At 42.1% G+C, this 16,863-nt stretch overlaps 1 protein-coding gene across 1 annotated transcript in view; it reads right to left on the bottom strand.

The window, feature by feature from the left end:
• Nucleotides 1-15,198, bottom strand: part of CAB39 (calcium binding protein 39) — a 39,963-nt gene extending 24,765 nt beyond the window's left edge. Inside the window, exon 1 of the mRNA XM_060184583.1 lies at nucleotides 15,023-15,198. Coding sequence (XP_060040566.1) covers nucleotides 15,023-15,136 — 114 coding nt within the window. The 5' untranslated portion in view covers nucleotides 15,137-15,198. The remainder of the gene's footprint in view (nucleotides 1-15,022) is intronic.
• Nucleotides 15,199-16,863: the final 1,665 nt, after the last annotated feature.

Here is a 16,863-nt window from a genome sequence, read left to right as displayed (position 1 = left end):
AGGAGGAAGGAAGGACTGAGGATGAGGACACTGGGGACACACAGAAAAAATGAAGCTCAGAGGCTCTGAATGCAAGGCTAACATATTAGTAATAACCAAAACGTCATTAAGGAGCTTGTACTTCTGGCCAAGAGTAGATGTTTTCTTATAATCAAATTACATGTGTTATTTTTTCAATTTCACTTTATTAATCTTTACTCTAATAATTTTCTTTGACAAGAAAATATCTGGTATTTAGTAGGTTTTCCAATTTAATATCAGTTGACTGTAAGCCCCATCCCTTTAGAGGGATCAAAGTACTGAGGTTCTCAGCAACTCCCCCACGTGCCTGTTTATATTATTTGAAATCATTATACAGTTTAAATCTGAATTCAGACCATACTCTATGCTCTTCTAATAGCAATACATGACTAAGAAGGGAGAGATGGCTAAGGCTATGGATTTATTCTGGCATTAGAGGAAGCTCTAGTACAGTGGTCTCGGTCTCTCTCGGTTTCTCTCTCCCTCTTACCCTACCTATGAAAAACTGGTACAGAGCTGTGACATCTTACCTGTGAAGCCTAGCTCCACAAAAGCAGCAACAGTAACTCTCTCTCTCTCAACTATTGAGTTGTACACTTTAAAACACAAATTACATGGTATCTGAGATTACACACACACACACACACACACACACACACACACACACACACACACACACACACACACACACACACACACACACACACACACACAGAAAGACCCAGAAGTAGGAAGTCATTTCTGAGTTAAATTGCAGCCTGGATTCACATGTTAACTCCCCCAACTTCCTTCCAGGTGGAAGGAAGCACCAGTGGAATTCTCTTACCTGCTAACCATTAAACTCCACTACCTTTATCATTCCTCACTTCTGGATCCTGCTCATTTCCTGTCTTTTCAGCAACACATTTGTCTATGTATATACTGTGTCCTTTTCATACAGTTAACTCTGCTCTCATTTGTCATTTTCCATCATCAGTTTTAACATGATCCCATGAATAAATAAGTTCTCCCTCAGCTCCCCAGCCCCACCCTCAAGCTGCCACCCACCCACAATTAAGCTTCTCAGACACCTGCGGCATTCCCTACATCTCACTCCAGCCCAGCCCCATAAGGCTTCCACACCTCGCACTTTCCAGTTTTTAGTTGGTCACCAATGAGCTGCCTGCCACTAAACAAAAATTTCAGTCTTTATCACACACAAGCTCTTGGCAGCATCTGAACTTGTTGATTACACCTTTCTCTCGAAGCCTCTCCGCCCATGTCCCTCCCCAGTGACTCACCACCACCCTCATTTTTTTCACTCCTGTCTCCCTGCGTGCTCCTTCCAGTCCTCCTAGACTAGAGGCTGTTTAAATGTTGGAATTCCTCAGGACAGGGTCCAGGGCCTTCTTCTCATTCCGCTTTCTCTCCTTAAGTGATCCCACCCACACCCACAGCTTTAATTAACACCTAAGTGCAGCTGCCTCGCAGATTCCTCTCTCTAATCCAGTCCTCGCACTAGTGCATTCAGCAGTCTGCTAGAAATAGCTCCCCTTGCACATCTCAAGGTACCTCAAACCAAAAGCATCTGAAACAAGAACCTGTGATCTTGCCCCAATGCCTAGTGTTCTTCTCTTACTCCCCAATTTAGGAAATGGCACTGCCACAGTGCTATTCCAGATGCCGCTGACTGAGGAGTTATCCTCAATTCTCCCCTCTTCCTCACACTGCCCCAAAGTTAAGTCAACACCAAGTCTCCCCAGCCCCTCCATCATCACCACCCAAGCCAAGAGTCCCCAGACCTTTTGCCTGGACTACGAAGAAGCCTAGTGAGTGGCCTATTTCCCCTACGATTCATTTTCTAAATCACAGCTAGAATATCACTTCATAAAACAAATTTGATGAATACATTACTTTTTCCTCTGCTTCAATTACTTAACTATTGCTCTTAGGATGGAGAGAGTTATCACTGGGGCTCTGTGCCTGCACTATGAATCCACTGCTCCTGAAGGCCATCTTTTTTCCACAGTTGTTGTTGCTATTATTGCTGCTGTTGTTGCTGGATAGGTCAGAGAGAAATTGAGAGAGGAAGTGAAGACAAAGGGGAGAGAAAGACAGCTGCAGACCTGCTTCACTGCTTGCAAAGCAACCCCCTGCAGGTGGGGAGCCGGGGCTCTGACCAGGATCATTGTGCTAGTCCTTGCACTTTGCACTACCGGTGCTTAACCTGGTGCACTACCGCCCACACCAAACTCTTAACATGGCCCCCAAAATCCTGCCTGATGTTATCTTACACTTTCCTAATCTGGCCAGCTCCCACTCTTCCCTTATTGCTCAGCTCAATGATCACTTCCAAAGAGTTTTTTTTTTTTTTTTATCCCTTCTTCATTTTTTATTTGTGATTAATAGTGGGTATACAGTATCTAAGATTTCAATGTACAGCTCCATACCACACACACCGCCAACGTTCTGTGTCCCCACTCTCCCACCCCCCCCAAAGATAACCACCATAGTTCTCAAGTCTAAAAACAGTTTGCTTGCTTCTGGTTTTGTTTGTTTGTTTTTGTAAGTTCATGTGTATCAGTTCCAAAGAGAAGTTCTGTGGACAAATTTTGTCAGACATTCTCCCACCACCAACTACTTGGCCATAATGTTTCTCAGTTATGTATTATTTTTGCTTTTCCTTGTGATTTGATTAATACATACTTCCTGCTCCTCTATACATGCTTGATGAATGACTAAACATACCTCATCCCTGGAATACAGAATCCAGCTGAAAACTAGATATAGAGAAATAATACATTATCACTATAAAACCAAGAAATTCCTTAAAAAAAAAAACCATACCCTAAAGGAAGGATTAACATTGCAATATCACAACAAGTTACAGAGTTCATAAGACAGTTACGGTAATGAGCAAGAAAAAGACTCAGTGACGGGCTGCGTAACACCAGTAACTGGATAGTACCAGATGAGCATATGCCCTAGGGTTGTGTCTCAGACAGCATATACTACTCACAACGTCAACATTTCCCCAAGTTCAACCCAGTGAAACCCAACTACTGCAAGGAGTACTCAAGAAAGACCAGACTGTTTCAGGGCTAGAGGAAATACTGCAAACTTTTTGGGAGATCCTGAGCCACAGTACGACTAAGCTGGGTATTGTGCTGCATGGGGATAATGTTAAGGAGTCTCCAAAGTTAGATTTGCTGGAGCTCAAATGATAGTAAACAGAAACAGCCTAGGAGACTACACAAGATAATACCAAGTATTATCTGCCAATGGGGGAAAGAACAGCTTCCCTTCTCACTTTCTCTACTTTTGATTTGTTTTACAATTCTCATCTTGCTATTTATTTAAGAGTCAAATCAAAATTAAGTAAGATAAATAGATCAAGTGTTCACTGTGCTGATACTAATTGGTTTTCTTTACATTTTTTTAACTTCTCCCCATAAAGTGTCTTAATTTAAATTTTTTTAAGTTTCACCTTTAGCAAATAACTAGGTTTGTAGATCTACAATATCAAGTAGGCTTACCAACTACACTGCAGTAACTGCCACACACAATGCCAAATAAGAAGCTGCTGAGTATAATGGGGTTTAGGTAAGAGGCTGCTTCAAACAATCTAGAAGGGAGAATGAAACTGCTGAGAAGAAAGTAAAAACAAAAACAAAAGTAAGAAATCCAAAACCAAACAAATCTGATGGCCTAGGACGTGGCTAAGCGGGAGTGGGTAGAGAGCATGCTTTGCAAAACAGAAGCCCTGGCTTACACTGCTGGAATTGCATATGCTTCAGTGATGCTCTGGGCTCTGTTGTCTGTAAGATAAATAAATCTTCAAAAGAAATCAGGGTGGACAGTGGCATACCTGGTTGAGGGCATATCACTATGCTCAAGGATCTGGGTTCAAGTCCCAGTACCCACTTGTGAAACAGTGCTGCAGGTCTCGGTCTCTCTCTCTCTCTCTCTCTCCCTGTTCTTCCTTTCCCTTTTATTTCTCTGTCTATCCCAAATAAATAAACTTTGAAGTAAAATACGGCAAAAAAAAATTTTAAAGACTGAGTGTTTCCATGGTTAGTTACTAGATTATCTGTAATACATGGAAAACTCATCAACTTACTCATCAGTAGTCCTGATATTTTCATATTTTAAGAAATACTTATTTTTGCCACTAGGGTTATATAGCTGGAGCTTAGTGTATACTCAATGAATCCACCATCCTAGTGGCCACTTTTACTTTTTTCCTTTTCCTTTTATTTTGACAGGACAGAGAGAAATTGAGAGGGGGTAGAGGAGGTAGAGAGTGAGAGAGAGACAATTGCAGGTATGCACTGGGGGCTTGAACCCAGGTTTTTGTGCATGGTAGTGTGCGTACTCAATGGTGTGCACCACTGCCTGACCACTATACTTATTTTTTGATAGAGGCAAAGGCAGAGAAAGAAAAAGAAGACAGATACCACAGCATCAAATCTTCTTTCAATGGGGTTGTGGCCAGGCTTGAACCTGGGTTGTGCAAATGGCAAAGCAGAGTGCCTGCCCAGATGATTTTTAATTGTATGCATATTTCAACTACTAGTGTAATCTCTGTTCCCCATTACATGAGCAACTGCAAATTGATTAAACAAAAAACAGAAAAAGGAAATATGTTTAAACATTATCAAAAGGTGACCAAAAACTTAAGAAAACAGACCCCACATGTGTTCACTGAATGCCACACAGCACACACCTGGCAGCCAGGGAAGTAGTCTGGGGGTGGAAGCGCAGGGTTGAGCCCCAGCACTGCATATTCTGGGGTGCTGCTTGAGGCTCTTCATCTTTCTGACAAAGTGAAGAATCAATCTTTTGGCCTGAATGCTGGCACCAGCATTTGTTTAGTGGGCAGGCCTGCTCATTTCCCCACCTCTGGCCTGCTCACTGTCAGTAAGCTCTACGTCTTTCAGGTCACATCCTCCCTATCTGTCACCTCCCAGTGTGTCTCCTCGCATCTACTGAGTAAGCTAATTCACACTTAGGTGCTCCCTCCAAACACTGTACCTTTTCAAGCTGCTGGGATCATCATGTTACTGGATACACCAGGCTCCTACAGACCAGTTGCCTGTCCTGCTGAGATTGCTCAGCTCAGGGCTGTGTGTGTCTGCGTGTGTGCGTGTAGCTCCGAGCCCAGTGCTTCTCCAGCAGTGATGTCCGTTGTCAGAAAAGCTCCTCAAGCTCTAGTTCTGAGCAAGACGGAAAAGTGCCAGAACCCATGCATGCTTAGCTTATGAAAGCCCGTCTGCTCATCTGCCTCCAGCTTGGTCAGAAACATTTCTTTCAGACTGATTTTCAACTAGTAAATCCCAGCAGTTAACAATTCAAAGCTTCTTTACTTTCCTTCTCCACTCTACAACTCAGCATCTAGCTAGCTCCCTTGTAAGCCTTTCCACCTGGGTCCGGCGAGTCCTATTACTACTTATCCTGCCTCAATCCTGCAGGCACACTGTGATCCCATGGGCATTTTTGAAACAAAATGTCCCCTCCCTTGAGAGTGGGGCCTCCTAGTAAGTCTTCACTGCCTGACCTGAGCAAGCAGCAGTAAGTCTTCACTGCTGACCTCATGAGCCCTTGAAGAGAGATGCCTGGAGGGCACAGCATTGCTTTGGTGGTTTTCTTGCCAAAGAAGCATCATCTACACTGAATCATTAGGAAAGGGCAGCCAGAACCAAATTAAGAGACAGTCTACACAGTAACTGGCCGGCACTTTCCTAAGTGTCAAGGTTGTGAAAGTCACAGGCTGGGGAACTGTTCCAGATGAGAGGAGACTATTGAGATGCAACCACTAAATGCAGTGTGTGAACTGACTGGGACACTGGTCCAGAAAGAGACGTCAGGAGGACAGCTCATGGCATCTGAATGAAGGGCTGTGGATTAGTTAACAGCATTATATCCATGTTAGCTTCCCAACTGTGCCCACTCTAGCGTTACATAAAACGTTAACATCTGGGGAAGCCAGGCTAAGGAACCCTTTTTGTAGTCAAAAACTTCATCAGAGCTCTTTATTTTGTTTTCTTTGCAAGTAAAATGCATCCCTTCTTAATCCCAAGACTGATGGCTCCCTCTATGTGTGGAGGCAAAAGGTCCCCTAAACAAGGAGGCTGCCTTCCTGGATCTCCTGCAGAAGCACCAGTTGTGGGGCCTTATAGAATGTCACTGGGGCAATTCACTGCTGAGAGACATTTGGTAATCTCTTATTCTTTTTCTGAAGGATATATTCATTTTATGGGTGGGGCAGACTAGAGTACCAGCTCCTGGTATCTAGTAACTGTCTCTGCTCTCTGAGCCATAGCGACCTTGCTTCAGCCCCTGGCCCTGTAGTACTCTACCTTCCCTAATACCCCTCTAGCTTCCCTAACATGTATTCAGGGTTGCTTGCATGTCTCTACATCCCCAGCCCATGTTCCATGTCTCAGGATGGTGATTTGCACCTGGTCTGACTTCATGATCTTGTAAGTGGCCTGACCTGTCTGGGATGCTGGTCCATTGAACATGATGTTCTGAGGCAGCGGGCCCGTATTGAGTTTCCCTGGCATAGGCTAACAGTGGCCAGCTGTTTTGGTTAACAGGACAAATGATGATGGCAGTGAGAAAGACATTGAGGGAATAGCCCCTCCAACTAGTCCACTCACCTGACTGAAAATGACATGGACCTTGCCTCTCTAGCTCACTCATGCTGACTGAAAATGACATGGACCTTGCCTCTCTAGCTCACTCATGCTGATGCTTTTAGATGAGGCACAGATTATTAGTAGTAGTAGTCTTTATTTGTTTTAAATATTGACTTATTTATTCCCTTTTGTTGTCCTTGTTTTATTGTTGAAGTTATTCTTGTTGTTGTTGATGCCGTCATTGCTAGGTAAGACAGAGAAATGGAGAGAGGAAGGGAGGACAGAGAGGGGGAGAGAAAGACAGACACCTGCAGACCTGCTTCACCGTCTGTGAAGCGACTCCCCTGCAGGTGGGGAGCCGGGGGCTCGAACCAGGATCCTTACATTTTGTGCCACCCACACTATTTATTATTATTTTTGATTAAAGTTTGTGGCTGTTTTCTTGTGGCTTGTGAGATGTGGTTTTCACTGTGGAACAGCTGCCCTTAATGGGGGTGTGGAGGACAAAAAAGCGTCACAAAGAAGACAGTTGGGGCAGGGCTCCTGGGAGACAAGGCTCTGCACTGTGAAGTGTCATCCCAGAAAGTGAGGCAGGCACATCTAGCCCATGGCTACGAAGCCTCACTCACCTCCAGACACCGCAGTTTACTAACCATGCTCTGGAATGTAGTTGAGGGTAGAAGACAGACTAAAGGATGTGTTAGTCGCAGATGGTTAATGAAACATAATCACCAAACACTCTCCACTCTCCCTCAGAAATCTTGTGTAGTATCCATGTTATCTCACCCCAAGTTCATCCTTTGCCTTTAAGATAACCACTGGCCCAAATAAACTTCCAAGTTCATCCCATCTCTAACTCTGAAACATTGATAGTGGGAATGCAAACGGGTATAGCAACACTGGAAAAGAGTTCAGCAATTCCTTAACGAACAGACATGTACTTATCTTATATCCCCAGCATACTGACTATTTATCAGGGGAAGGGAAATAAATGCCACACAAAGCCTGGACAAAATGTTTCTAGCAGGTTTATTTGTTTATTAATTAAACTAGAAAATAGTCCAAAGTAGTACTGATACTTTGCAAGCAGTGAATATTCAAAAACACTGGGATACTCCCATAGAATGGACCAACTACTCAATAATCAAAAGGAATGTCCAGGGCTGGGAGTTGGGTGGTAGCACAGTGGGTTAACCGCCTGTGGCGCAAAGTGCAAGGACCGGTGTTAAGGATCCCCGTTTGAACCCCCGGCTCCCCACCTGCAATGGAGTTGCTTCACAGGTGGTGAAGCAGGTCTGCAGGTGTCTATCTTTCTCTTCCCCTCCTCTCTCCATTTCTCTCTGTCCAACAACGACATCACTAACAATAACTACAACAATTAAAAAAAAAAAAAGGAATGCTCAGAGCCAAAGAGACAGCTCACCAGGTAGAGTGCACACCTCACCTAGCATAGTCTAAGTTCAAATCCTGACACTTCATGGTTAGTTCTTTAGCACTGGGGGCAGCTCCAGTGTTGTGGTGTCTCCCTCTCTGTGTATGAATGAAAAAGCAGCCCAGGGGCAACTGTGCATATATGAAGTCCAAGTTCCAAAGAGGAAAAAAAAAAAATTAATTATTGACACAACTGTTTGAATGGAACTCATGGGAATCAAGGTTGTGTGAAAAACCACAAGGTCAATCTCAAAAGGTCATTCACTGTATTATTCTATTTATAAAACATTCTTGAAATAACAAAATTATGGATTTGAATAACAGAGCCACTGCCCGTAAGGGCTGAGACAGAGGAAGAAGTGATGTGTGTGGTTATAAAGGAATAGCTTTGTAATGAGGAACTGTCTCTATCTTGACGCTGGTGGTAATTACAAAAAAACTCTACAACTACAGATTTGTTGAAACAACCACACACATACACACACACACACACACACACACACACACACACACAACACTGCAAAACTGGTGAAATGAGAATACTGCCTGCAGGCTGTCCTAATGTCAGCTTCCTGGTTGTGATCCTGTATATAGTTGTCATAACTTTCCATGGGAGGAAACATGGGTCCTCCCTGTATACTTAATTTTTTATAACTTCCTTTGAATTAATATACTTGTTTAAAACAAATATTTAAGACAAAGCAAGACAATAACAAGAGAAAAGACAGCTCCAGCTCCCACAGCTTATCTTTAGGTTTTACACAAAGACCCTTTCTGGTCTGCCCAACCCTGCTTCTCTGCTCTAAGCCCCCAATGTTCTAGTTTCTATAAAGTCACCCTGAACTTGTCACTCTTTCCTGAACATGCCATACTTCAGGCTGTTTCACATTCCATTCCCTCTCACTCTTTGCTTGCCAAACATCTTGAAAATAAGCTCAAATGTCACCTTAATACTAACACTATCTCTGTACCTGACTGACAGACATGTAACTGCTTTATTCTCCAGATTTCCACTGCATTTGTTTAGACCCCTAAGTATCTCTATATGTATTTGCATGCTACCTACTTCTACTAGATCATAACCTGCTTAAAACTGGGGGAAAATCTGATTCATGTTCCTATTAAGCTGCTCACGTACATGAGGACACTGAAGTGTCTGGGTTCAGTCAAGTTGGAAAATTTCTGGCAAAGATAACACAAATAATGTTGGAATTACACCCACTGTCATCTTTTACAAAAGAGTGTTCTGCCAACTACTATGCACTGCTATAAAATTGAACATCAGGGAACACAATTTAAATGGGAATAATTTACAAACACACCTTTTTTGCAACAATTTTTGAAATGATCTAGGAAGAATGTCCCATGCTTCTGTTCAGCATTTGTTTACATAATCAAGTTTGTTAGCATTTGCATGTAGTTACTACTACTGGAAAATGCTCTAGAGTTCAAATTGAGGGGGTTGCTTAAATCATATACAGTTTTGTAGTATATTCTTCTGAGTTTCTTTAGCAAGAGAATCATCTTAAATGAGTGGTCTAAAAACATACCAGTCTATATTTATTGCCATAAACATCAAATCACGCAAGAATCTATTAGATGGCCTCACTGAAAAAAGGAAGTTCTTAAATAAAAGTATATGAATATGTAGGATGTGAGATGGAATCTAAAAGTAGATAGAAATATTGCTGGTGCCAAATATTTAAAAATGAAATTAATCCCATTATTACATTAATTTATGTGCTAAATCTCTCTCTCACACACACATACACACATATCTGTACTAGAGAAAATATTCTAAGCTGAAAGATCATGGACTAAGAAAAACCTATTAATAACCATCTGGTGTCAAAGATTACTCTAAACAAGTTTAGTAACTATGAGTCACTGTTAAATGGCTATGCTATGAAAAGCATAACCCTTTTAACTATGCCAGCAAACTCAGTCTTCTCATGAAATGAGTGAATATAGCTATTCAACACTCTGAACTCCTGCATTCAGTGGTGACGGGAACCTAATATAAGCCCAGTGAGGCAGCCATACCTTCTTTATATAGCATGCAATGGGCAGAGTGTGTAGTCATTACACACTAGCTCTATGTGGTAGCTGCTATTAATGAAAGAGCAAATTCTACCCTGCCACACCCCAGTGCCCCAGTTGCCTAAAAATAAGAATGTTATGACAATTCATTTTCTCTAAAGGTGTTAAGTAATTCTGTACAACTTTTTTAAGTTGTGGCATATTTTCTAAGGGACTACTCTATTTTAATCACATCCAATTCTTAATATGGCAACTATGTACCATATAACACAAATAAAAATCCCTACATATCACACATACTCAAATGCATTTGTTATTTTGTCTGTAAGATCACAATGTGCATGGGCATAGGGAATAAAGTAGAAAAGGGCACAGTATTCCCACTGCTGTGGCAAAGTTTGGAGTCAACTCCATCTCTGACTCTAATTATGGATTTCTAGAAGCATCGGCTCTCTTCATGTGGGACATGAAGACAACAGGAAACTACCTCAAAATAAAATAAAGGCCTGTTGTCCACAAAAGTATTTTGTAAATTTGATGGTGTATCAAAGTAAGAATGTGTCTGAATTTCTTCTATAAGACCTGTATGTCCAGAGGTTGGAGACATGTTACTTTCTGGGAAGTCAACTGACACCTATTATTTTTCCTAATGTCAAGATGAAATTGAACTGTTTTATTTCCACTCACAATTCTGTCTTCTGTGACTACCTGGAACTTTCCCCTTCCTATGAACTGAGCCCCTAAAAACCTTTTAATAAAGAGCTCCAAGGCTTCCCTTGTCAAACAACAATATTTTGCTCAACTTACTCTTTCTCCAGTCCACTCCACTACCCCCACCCCTCACAGCAATCTGGACTTTCTGTGTGCCTGGCAACACCCCTCTCAACTCTAATTTCTTTGCCCCAAGTACAAACGTATCTTCTTCTATAGAGCATAGGATGATCACTATGGATTTTAAAAGTAACTATTAATTACTGCAACCTAGGCTTGCAATATTCTTTCTGGGAGGTTTATTATGTGATCTAAATCACAATCTCTAACCCATCTCTATTATAATACTCAACTGGCATATAGTCAATTTTTTTAATTCTCTTTATTGAGTTAGAGTTGACATACAACACAGCACATATTTGAAGTTGACAATGTGGTTAAGTTTAGATGTATATACACATCTACAAAGCCATCAAGAAAGTGAACATGAGCAAAAGTTCCCAAAGCAACCACTGACATACATTTTTTTTTGGATTAGTTGTGTATGAACAAAATCATAATTATGTACCCTAATCCACTCAAGTCTACTCTGTGGACGTGCCATAACTAGTCTCTTTGTGCACGTTGTTATTCCGTTTTGAACTATTACAAACTTAGAAGCTGTGGACATTTATGTCCAAGTCTTTGCAAGGAAATCTGTTTGTTCTCTTGGATCTAGGAATGGGACAGTGTCCTCATACAGTGTACCAAGGGCTTTAAACCTGGGTCACATGCACGGCAAAACAAGTGTCCTCGCCCAGGTGAGCTATCTCATTGGCTCCACACAGTTTCTTTTTCTGTGTGGCATGAAAATGTGGACACAGCATGTTCTTAACATTTGGCTACCAATTGCTTTCTCAACAATTATGGAAACATCTATCCCTTCTCTGCTGAGTGACACCTCTGTCAAAATGTTATCATATATGTATAGACATATTTCTGGATTCTCTATTGAGTCTCATGGGTTTATGTCTATTTTTATACTAACACTATATATGTATATGTACACTATATTGTCTCTGGGCCTCAGTTGCCTACATGATTCCGTCACTCCTGATGGCCATTTTTTAGTTTGCAGAAGATGAGTCACACAGAAAGGAGTGACATGGCAGCACAACTAACCAATCGCCAAGACTCCCTTCCTGCAGACACTCTGTTGAGGTGGTCAGATGCTGGAACACAGGTCCCTGTGTATAGCAACATGTGTGGTCAACCAGCTGAGCCACCACCTGACTCTCGACACATATTGTTATGATTACTGTTGTTTTTGTAATTCTTGCAGTCAGTTTAAGTCCTCCATACTTTTTGTTTGTCTTTATTGCTACCAGGGTTATCACTGGGGCTTGGTGTTGGCCCAATGAATGAATCCACTGCTCCTGGTAGCCACTTTTTTTATTTGACAGGATAAAGAAATTGGGAAGGGGAGATAGAGAGGATAAGCGAGAAAAAGATACCTGTAGCACTGGTTCACCACAGTGGGGGAGTGGGATCTTGAATCCAGGCCCTTGTACATGGTAACATGTAGGCTCTACCACAGTCTGGCATCTCTAGTCCTCCTTTTTTCTCTCTTTCTTTCTTTTTCTTTTTTGTAATGTGATGATACTCCCGAGTGATCTCCTGTTCCTAATTATTTTTGCTTTTCATTTCGAGTAAGAGGAAAAGAAAAGAGGTCTAACAGCACTACTCCACCCTCTATGGTGCTACCCTTGGTGTTAACCACAGTGTTCCCATGTTGAAGTTCAAAACTCAAGGTCTGCACATGGGAAGGCATGTCCCCTACTGGGTGAGCAATCTTCTGTCCCTTTTCCCTGCAATTTCATTTCTGTTCAACGCTGTTTTGATTATTCTAAATTAGCTGTACGTTCATACGACTTATTAATTTCTCTACATCCTGCTGGGATTGCAGGACACACACACACACACACACACCATCCCCCAATGGAACTGCTCTTTTAATCATTTTGAGTCTAACAGTTGATGAACAGGGTTCCCCCTGCAACTGCTTACTTAGATCTTAAAAATATTTCTTCAGTTAGCAAGATTCAACCTTTTATTGTGTTCGGTGTGTAGATTGTAATATCATCCCTAATTGTCTCACTGTTTTGGTGTTTCTTGTTGAATTACTATCAGGACTGGAGGCTGCCCCACACTTTGTTTACACATATGTAATTCATCAATATGGTTACTCATGGTAAGGGAGACAAAAAATTCAGACAGAAAATATCAGGTTGAAGATGATGCCATTCTAGAATGTCCAAAGCAGGGGTCAAATGATGGAGATTTATTCCACTTATTTATTTTACCAGAATACCACTCAGTTCTGGTTTATGGGATTGGACCTGGGACCTCCAGTTCCTCAGGCATGAAAGTCTGTCCCTCGATAGAGATTTGTTTTAAAGGGCAAAGGTGTGGCAGGAAAGTATTCAATAGTAGCTGGAAAACCCTGGGGGGGGGGGGTGGTGCTCAGGTTGGTTCAGAAATATGAATAGGTGAAATGAAGTGCTGGAGAATGACAGAAAGGCATTAAAACTATGCAGCTGATTACATGCTCTGGCTGCTTTTAGTGAGTGAAGAGCCAGGCTAAGAGTGCTCAAGCATAGAGAGTAAGGGAGAGGGGGGTAGAAAAGTCACCGAGAGGGGAAGAGAATAGTCACTAAGGGTCCAGCATACCAACAGAGGTGTCTATACTGAAGGGTGAGAGCCAGGATGGTATCTTAGAGCACTAAGGAGGCTACTTGTAAGGTCCATAAAAAGGCCCTGAGGGTCTTCATCAAGTGGGGATAGAAGTCAGAATCTAGGGCTCATACTATTTCCAAAAGATAAGTTTTTTAAAATATGTATTTATTCCCTTTTGTTGCCCTTGTTTCATTATTGTAGTTATTATTATTGTTGTTGGATAGGACAGAGATAAATGGAGAGAGGAGGGGGAAGACAGAGAGAGGGAGAGAAAGATAGACACCTGCAGACCTGCTTCACCATCTGTGAAGTGACTCCCCTGCATGTGGGGAGCCGGGGGCTTAAACCTGGATCCTTACACCAGTCCTTGTGCTTTGTAACACCTGCGCTTATCCCGCTGCTCTACCGCCTGACTCCTAAAGACAAACTTTTTAAGAGAGGGAAAGAAAGGAAATTGTGATGACAGGCTTTATACTGACTGGACTGAAGGAGATACTTCCATTGATACAGGGAACACAAAAGGAAAGCAAGGAGCTGCATCTTCACAGGAGACAGGTGATCTCATCTATCAGTAAGTCATTTCAACAATGAAAATAACATATAAGGACCAGGTGGTAGTGCACTCAGTACCACCCACACATTATGACATGCAAGGACCTAAGTTCAAGCCCACCTGAAGAGGGGAAGTTTCCCTATGAAACAGTGCTACAGGTCTCGGTTGGTCGGTCGGTCTCTCTCTCTCTCTCTCTCTCTCTCTCTCTCCTCCTTCTCTCTCAATTTCTTTTAGTCTCTATCAATAAAAGAGAGGAGAAGAGAAGGGGGAAAATAGCCACTGGGAGCAATGGATTTGTGCAGGCACTGAGTCCCAGCAATAACCCTGGCGGCAATAGAAAAAAGAAATTCAATGACATTTAAATAAAATAAAATCCAAAAATGAAAAACTGAGGAGAAAGCCACAAATGCATTTGTTAGAGAACAGGACAGGTGAAAACGCAGTGTTCTGAATAGCAGCTAATGTCACAGGACAGGTGAAAACGCAGTGTTCTGAATAGCAGCTAATGTAACAGGACAGGTGAAAACGCAGTGTTCTGAATAGCAGCTAATGTCACAGGACAGGTGAAAACGCAGTGTTCTGAATAGCAGCTAATGTCACAGTAGGGCTACAAATTCTTCTTTAATTTCCTCCCACTTTGTCTTCCATTGCTCATGATCAAAAACTTAAAAATATAAAATGAAGCCAGGGGGCCAGGTGGCAGGACACCTGGTTGAGTGCACATGTTTAAAGGACCCAGGTTCAAGCCCCGGTTCCCACCTGCAGGGGGACAGCTTTGGAAGTGAAGCAGGGCTGTAGGTGTCTCTCTCTCTCCCTCTCTATCCCCCACTTTCCCTCTCAATTTCTGGCTGTCTCTATCCAATAAATAAATAAAGATAATAATTAAAATAATACCATATAAAAATAAAATAAAATAAAGCCAAAAACATACCTTTTCTGCTTTTTTGTCAGAAATGTCTTGCTTCTCCAGGACAGCCATACTCTCCTTCAGGTTCTTCACAATGTCTGCGGGGGATTTGTGAGACTTCCCAAACGGGAACGGCATGGCGGCAGCGACAGGCACGTGGCTGCGCTCTGCCTGCTGTACCTGGGGACACAGTGGAAATTAAGAATGAGAATGAGTGGGGCCAACAGGTGAGAGACTCTCTATCCTGCTCTGGAAGAAAACCAGGTTCTGAAAAAGTCACTTTACATGGCTTTCAAAGTCATTGGGGGAGGGGGGAGCATAGCATACCAGTAGAAGCAAGATGGGATCATCAGCGCAGTAATTACAATTATAGACTACTTAGGAGTGAAGAGCAGCATGGGGCTACTGATGATACTGGGTGACTGAGATGGCCAGGTCCAACATGCCAAGCATGGAACTGACCGCCTCATGGCAACTTCATTACCCCCACCCCAGGGACATTATAACTTCCACTTAAAAGGTATAGCAGAGCGGAGTTAAGAAACAGGCTGGAAAGTGAGCACCACCCTAGAGGTTCCACGACTGGGAGATGCAAGGGTCCCTTGGAATATACTTAAAATAGACCTAGTAACTTTCAAAAACGGAGACCCCAAACATCTGCAATATTCTTGCATTTAGGCTCATCATTAGTTAGCAATTATATCGACTCTTTTTCAGCCACCAGGTTCCAGAAGATACCATGCCAACCTGACTTCCCTGGGCAGACGACCCCACCATGTGTCTTGGAGCCCCACCGCCCCAGATCCCTGCCCCACTAGGGAAAGAGAGAGGCAGGCTGGGAGTATGGATCGGCCTGTCAAGGCCCATGTTCAGCGGGGAAGCAATTACAGAAGCCAGACCTTCCACCTTCTGCACCCCACAATGATCCTGGGTCCATACTCCCAGAGGGATAAAGAATAGGAAAGCTATTAGAGGAGGAGAGGGGATGGGATAAGGAGTTCTAGGGGTGAGCACTGTGTGGAAATGTACCCCTCTTATCCTATAATCTTGTCAATATTTCCATTTCTACAAAAAAAATTTTAAATAAATAAATAAATAGAAACAGGCTGGAATGTGAAGCCTCAGTGATGGGGGAAAAGAAAAAGAATGAAAGAAACTGGTTCATGGTACTGAGAGATCAAAGCAGTTAGGTACACCCTGACTGAAAGTATCCTAAATCACGCACAATCCCTCTGATTACAGATGACTATTTCACAGGTGAGGAAACTGAAGCAAAGAGGTAGACAGGGAGCTAAACTGACAAACAGCACTATAGCAAGTCTATCTAGATGTTCCTTTTCCAGAGTCTGTCCTCTTCCTACATACCCGGTAGGCTGCACTGAATATGGTCTGGCCTTGGCCTTCATCCTGAGTGAATCAAGGGCCCCAGAAATACAAAGAACCTTGGATGGAGCCTTGGACAAATCTCCCATCAGATTCTTAGATTCTTTAAATGGCAATTAATTTCAAGGTATAATTGTTCTCCCTGGATGTTATTATCTTCTATGAGGTAAGTTACCAGACTTATAATACAAAGTTATAGGGGGTCATGAGCTTCTGGAAATTCTTAACTTTTTGTGAGCAGCAGAAAGCAATTCAAATACACTTTTTTTTCAATACACTTTTATCATACAAAAGGAAGACCAACTATTTCAAGAAACCAGTATGGTGCAATTATGAATTTACAATATAAATAATCATAGTAATTTGGGAACATGCCATAAGTTACAATTACTTTCATTAACTAAACAATAAATAATGAATTATATGTAACATATAATTAAATAATAGTGTAATAAAAAAACTGGTAATAAATGATAAAAGAA

This window comes from Erinaceus europaeus, unplaced genomic scaffold (assembly GCF_950295315.1).
Source record: "Erinaceus europaeus unplaced genomic scaffold, mEriEur2.1 scaffold_869, whole genome shotgun sequence".
Lineage (NCBI taxonomy): Eukaryota > Metazoa > Chordata > Mammalia > Eulipotyphla > Erinaceidae > Erinaceus > Erinaceus europaeus.
The sequence above is the reverse complement of the archived record's forward strand: the minus strand, read 5'-3'. Positions and strand labels throughout refer to the sequence as shown.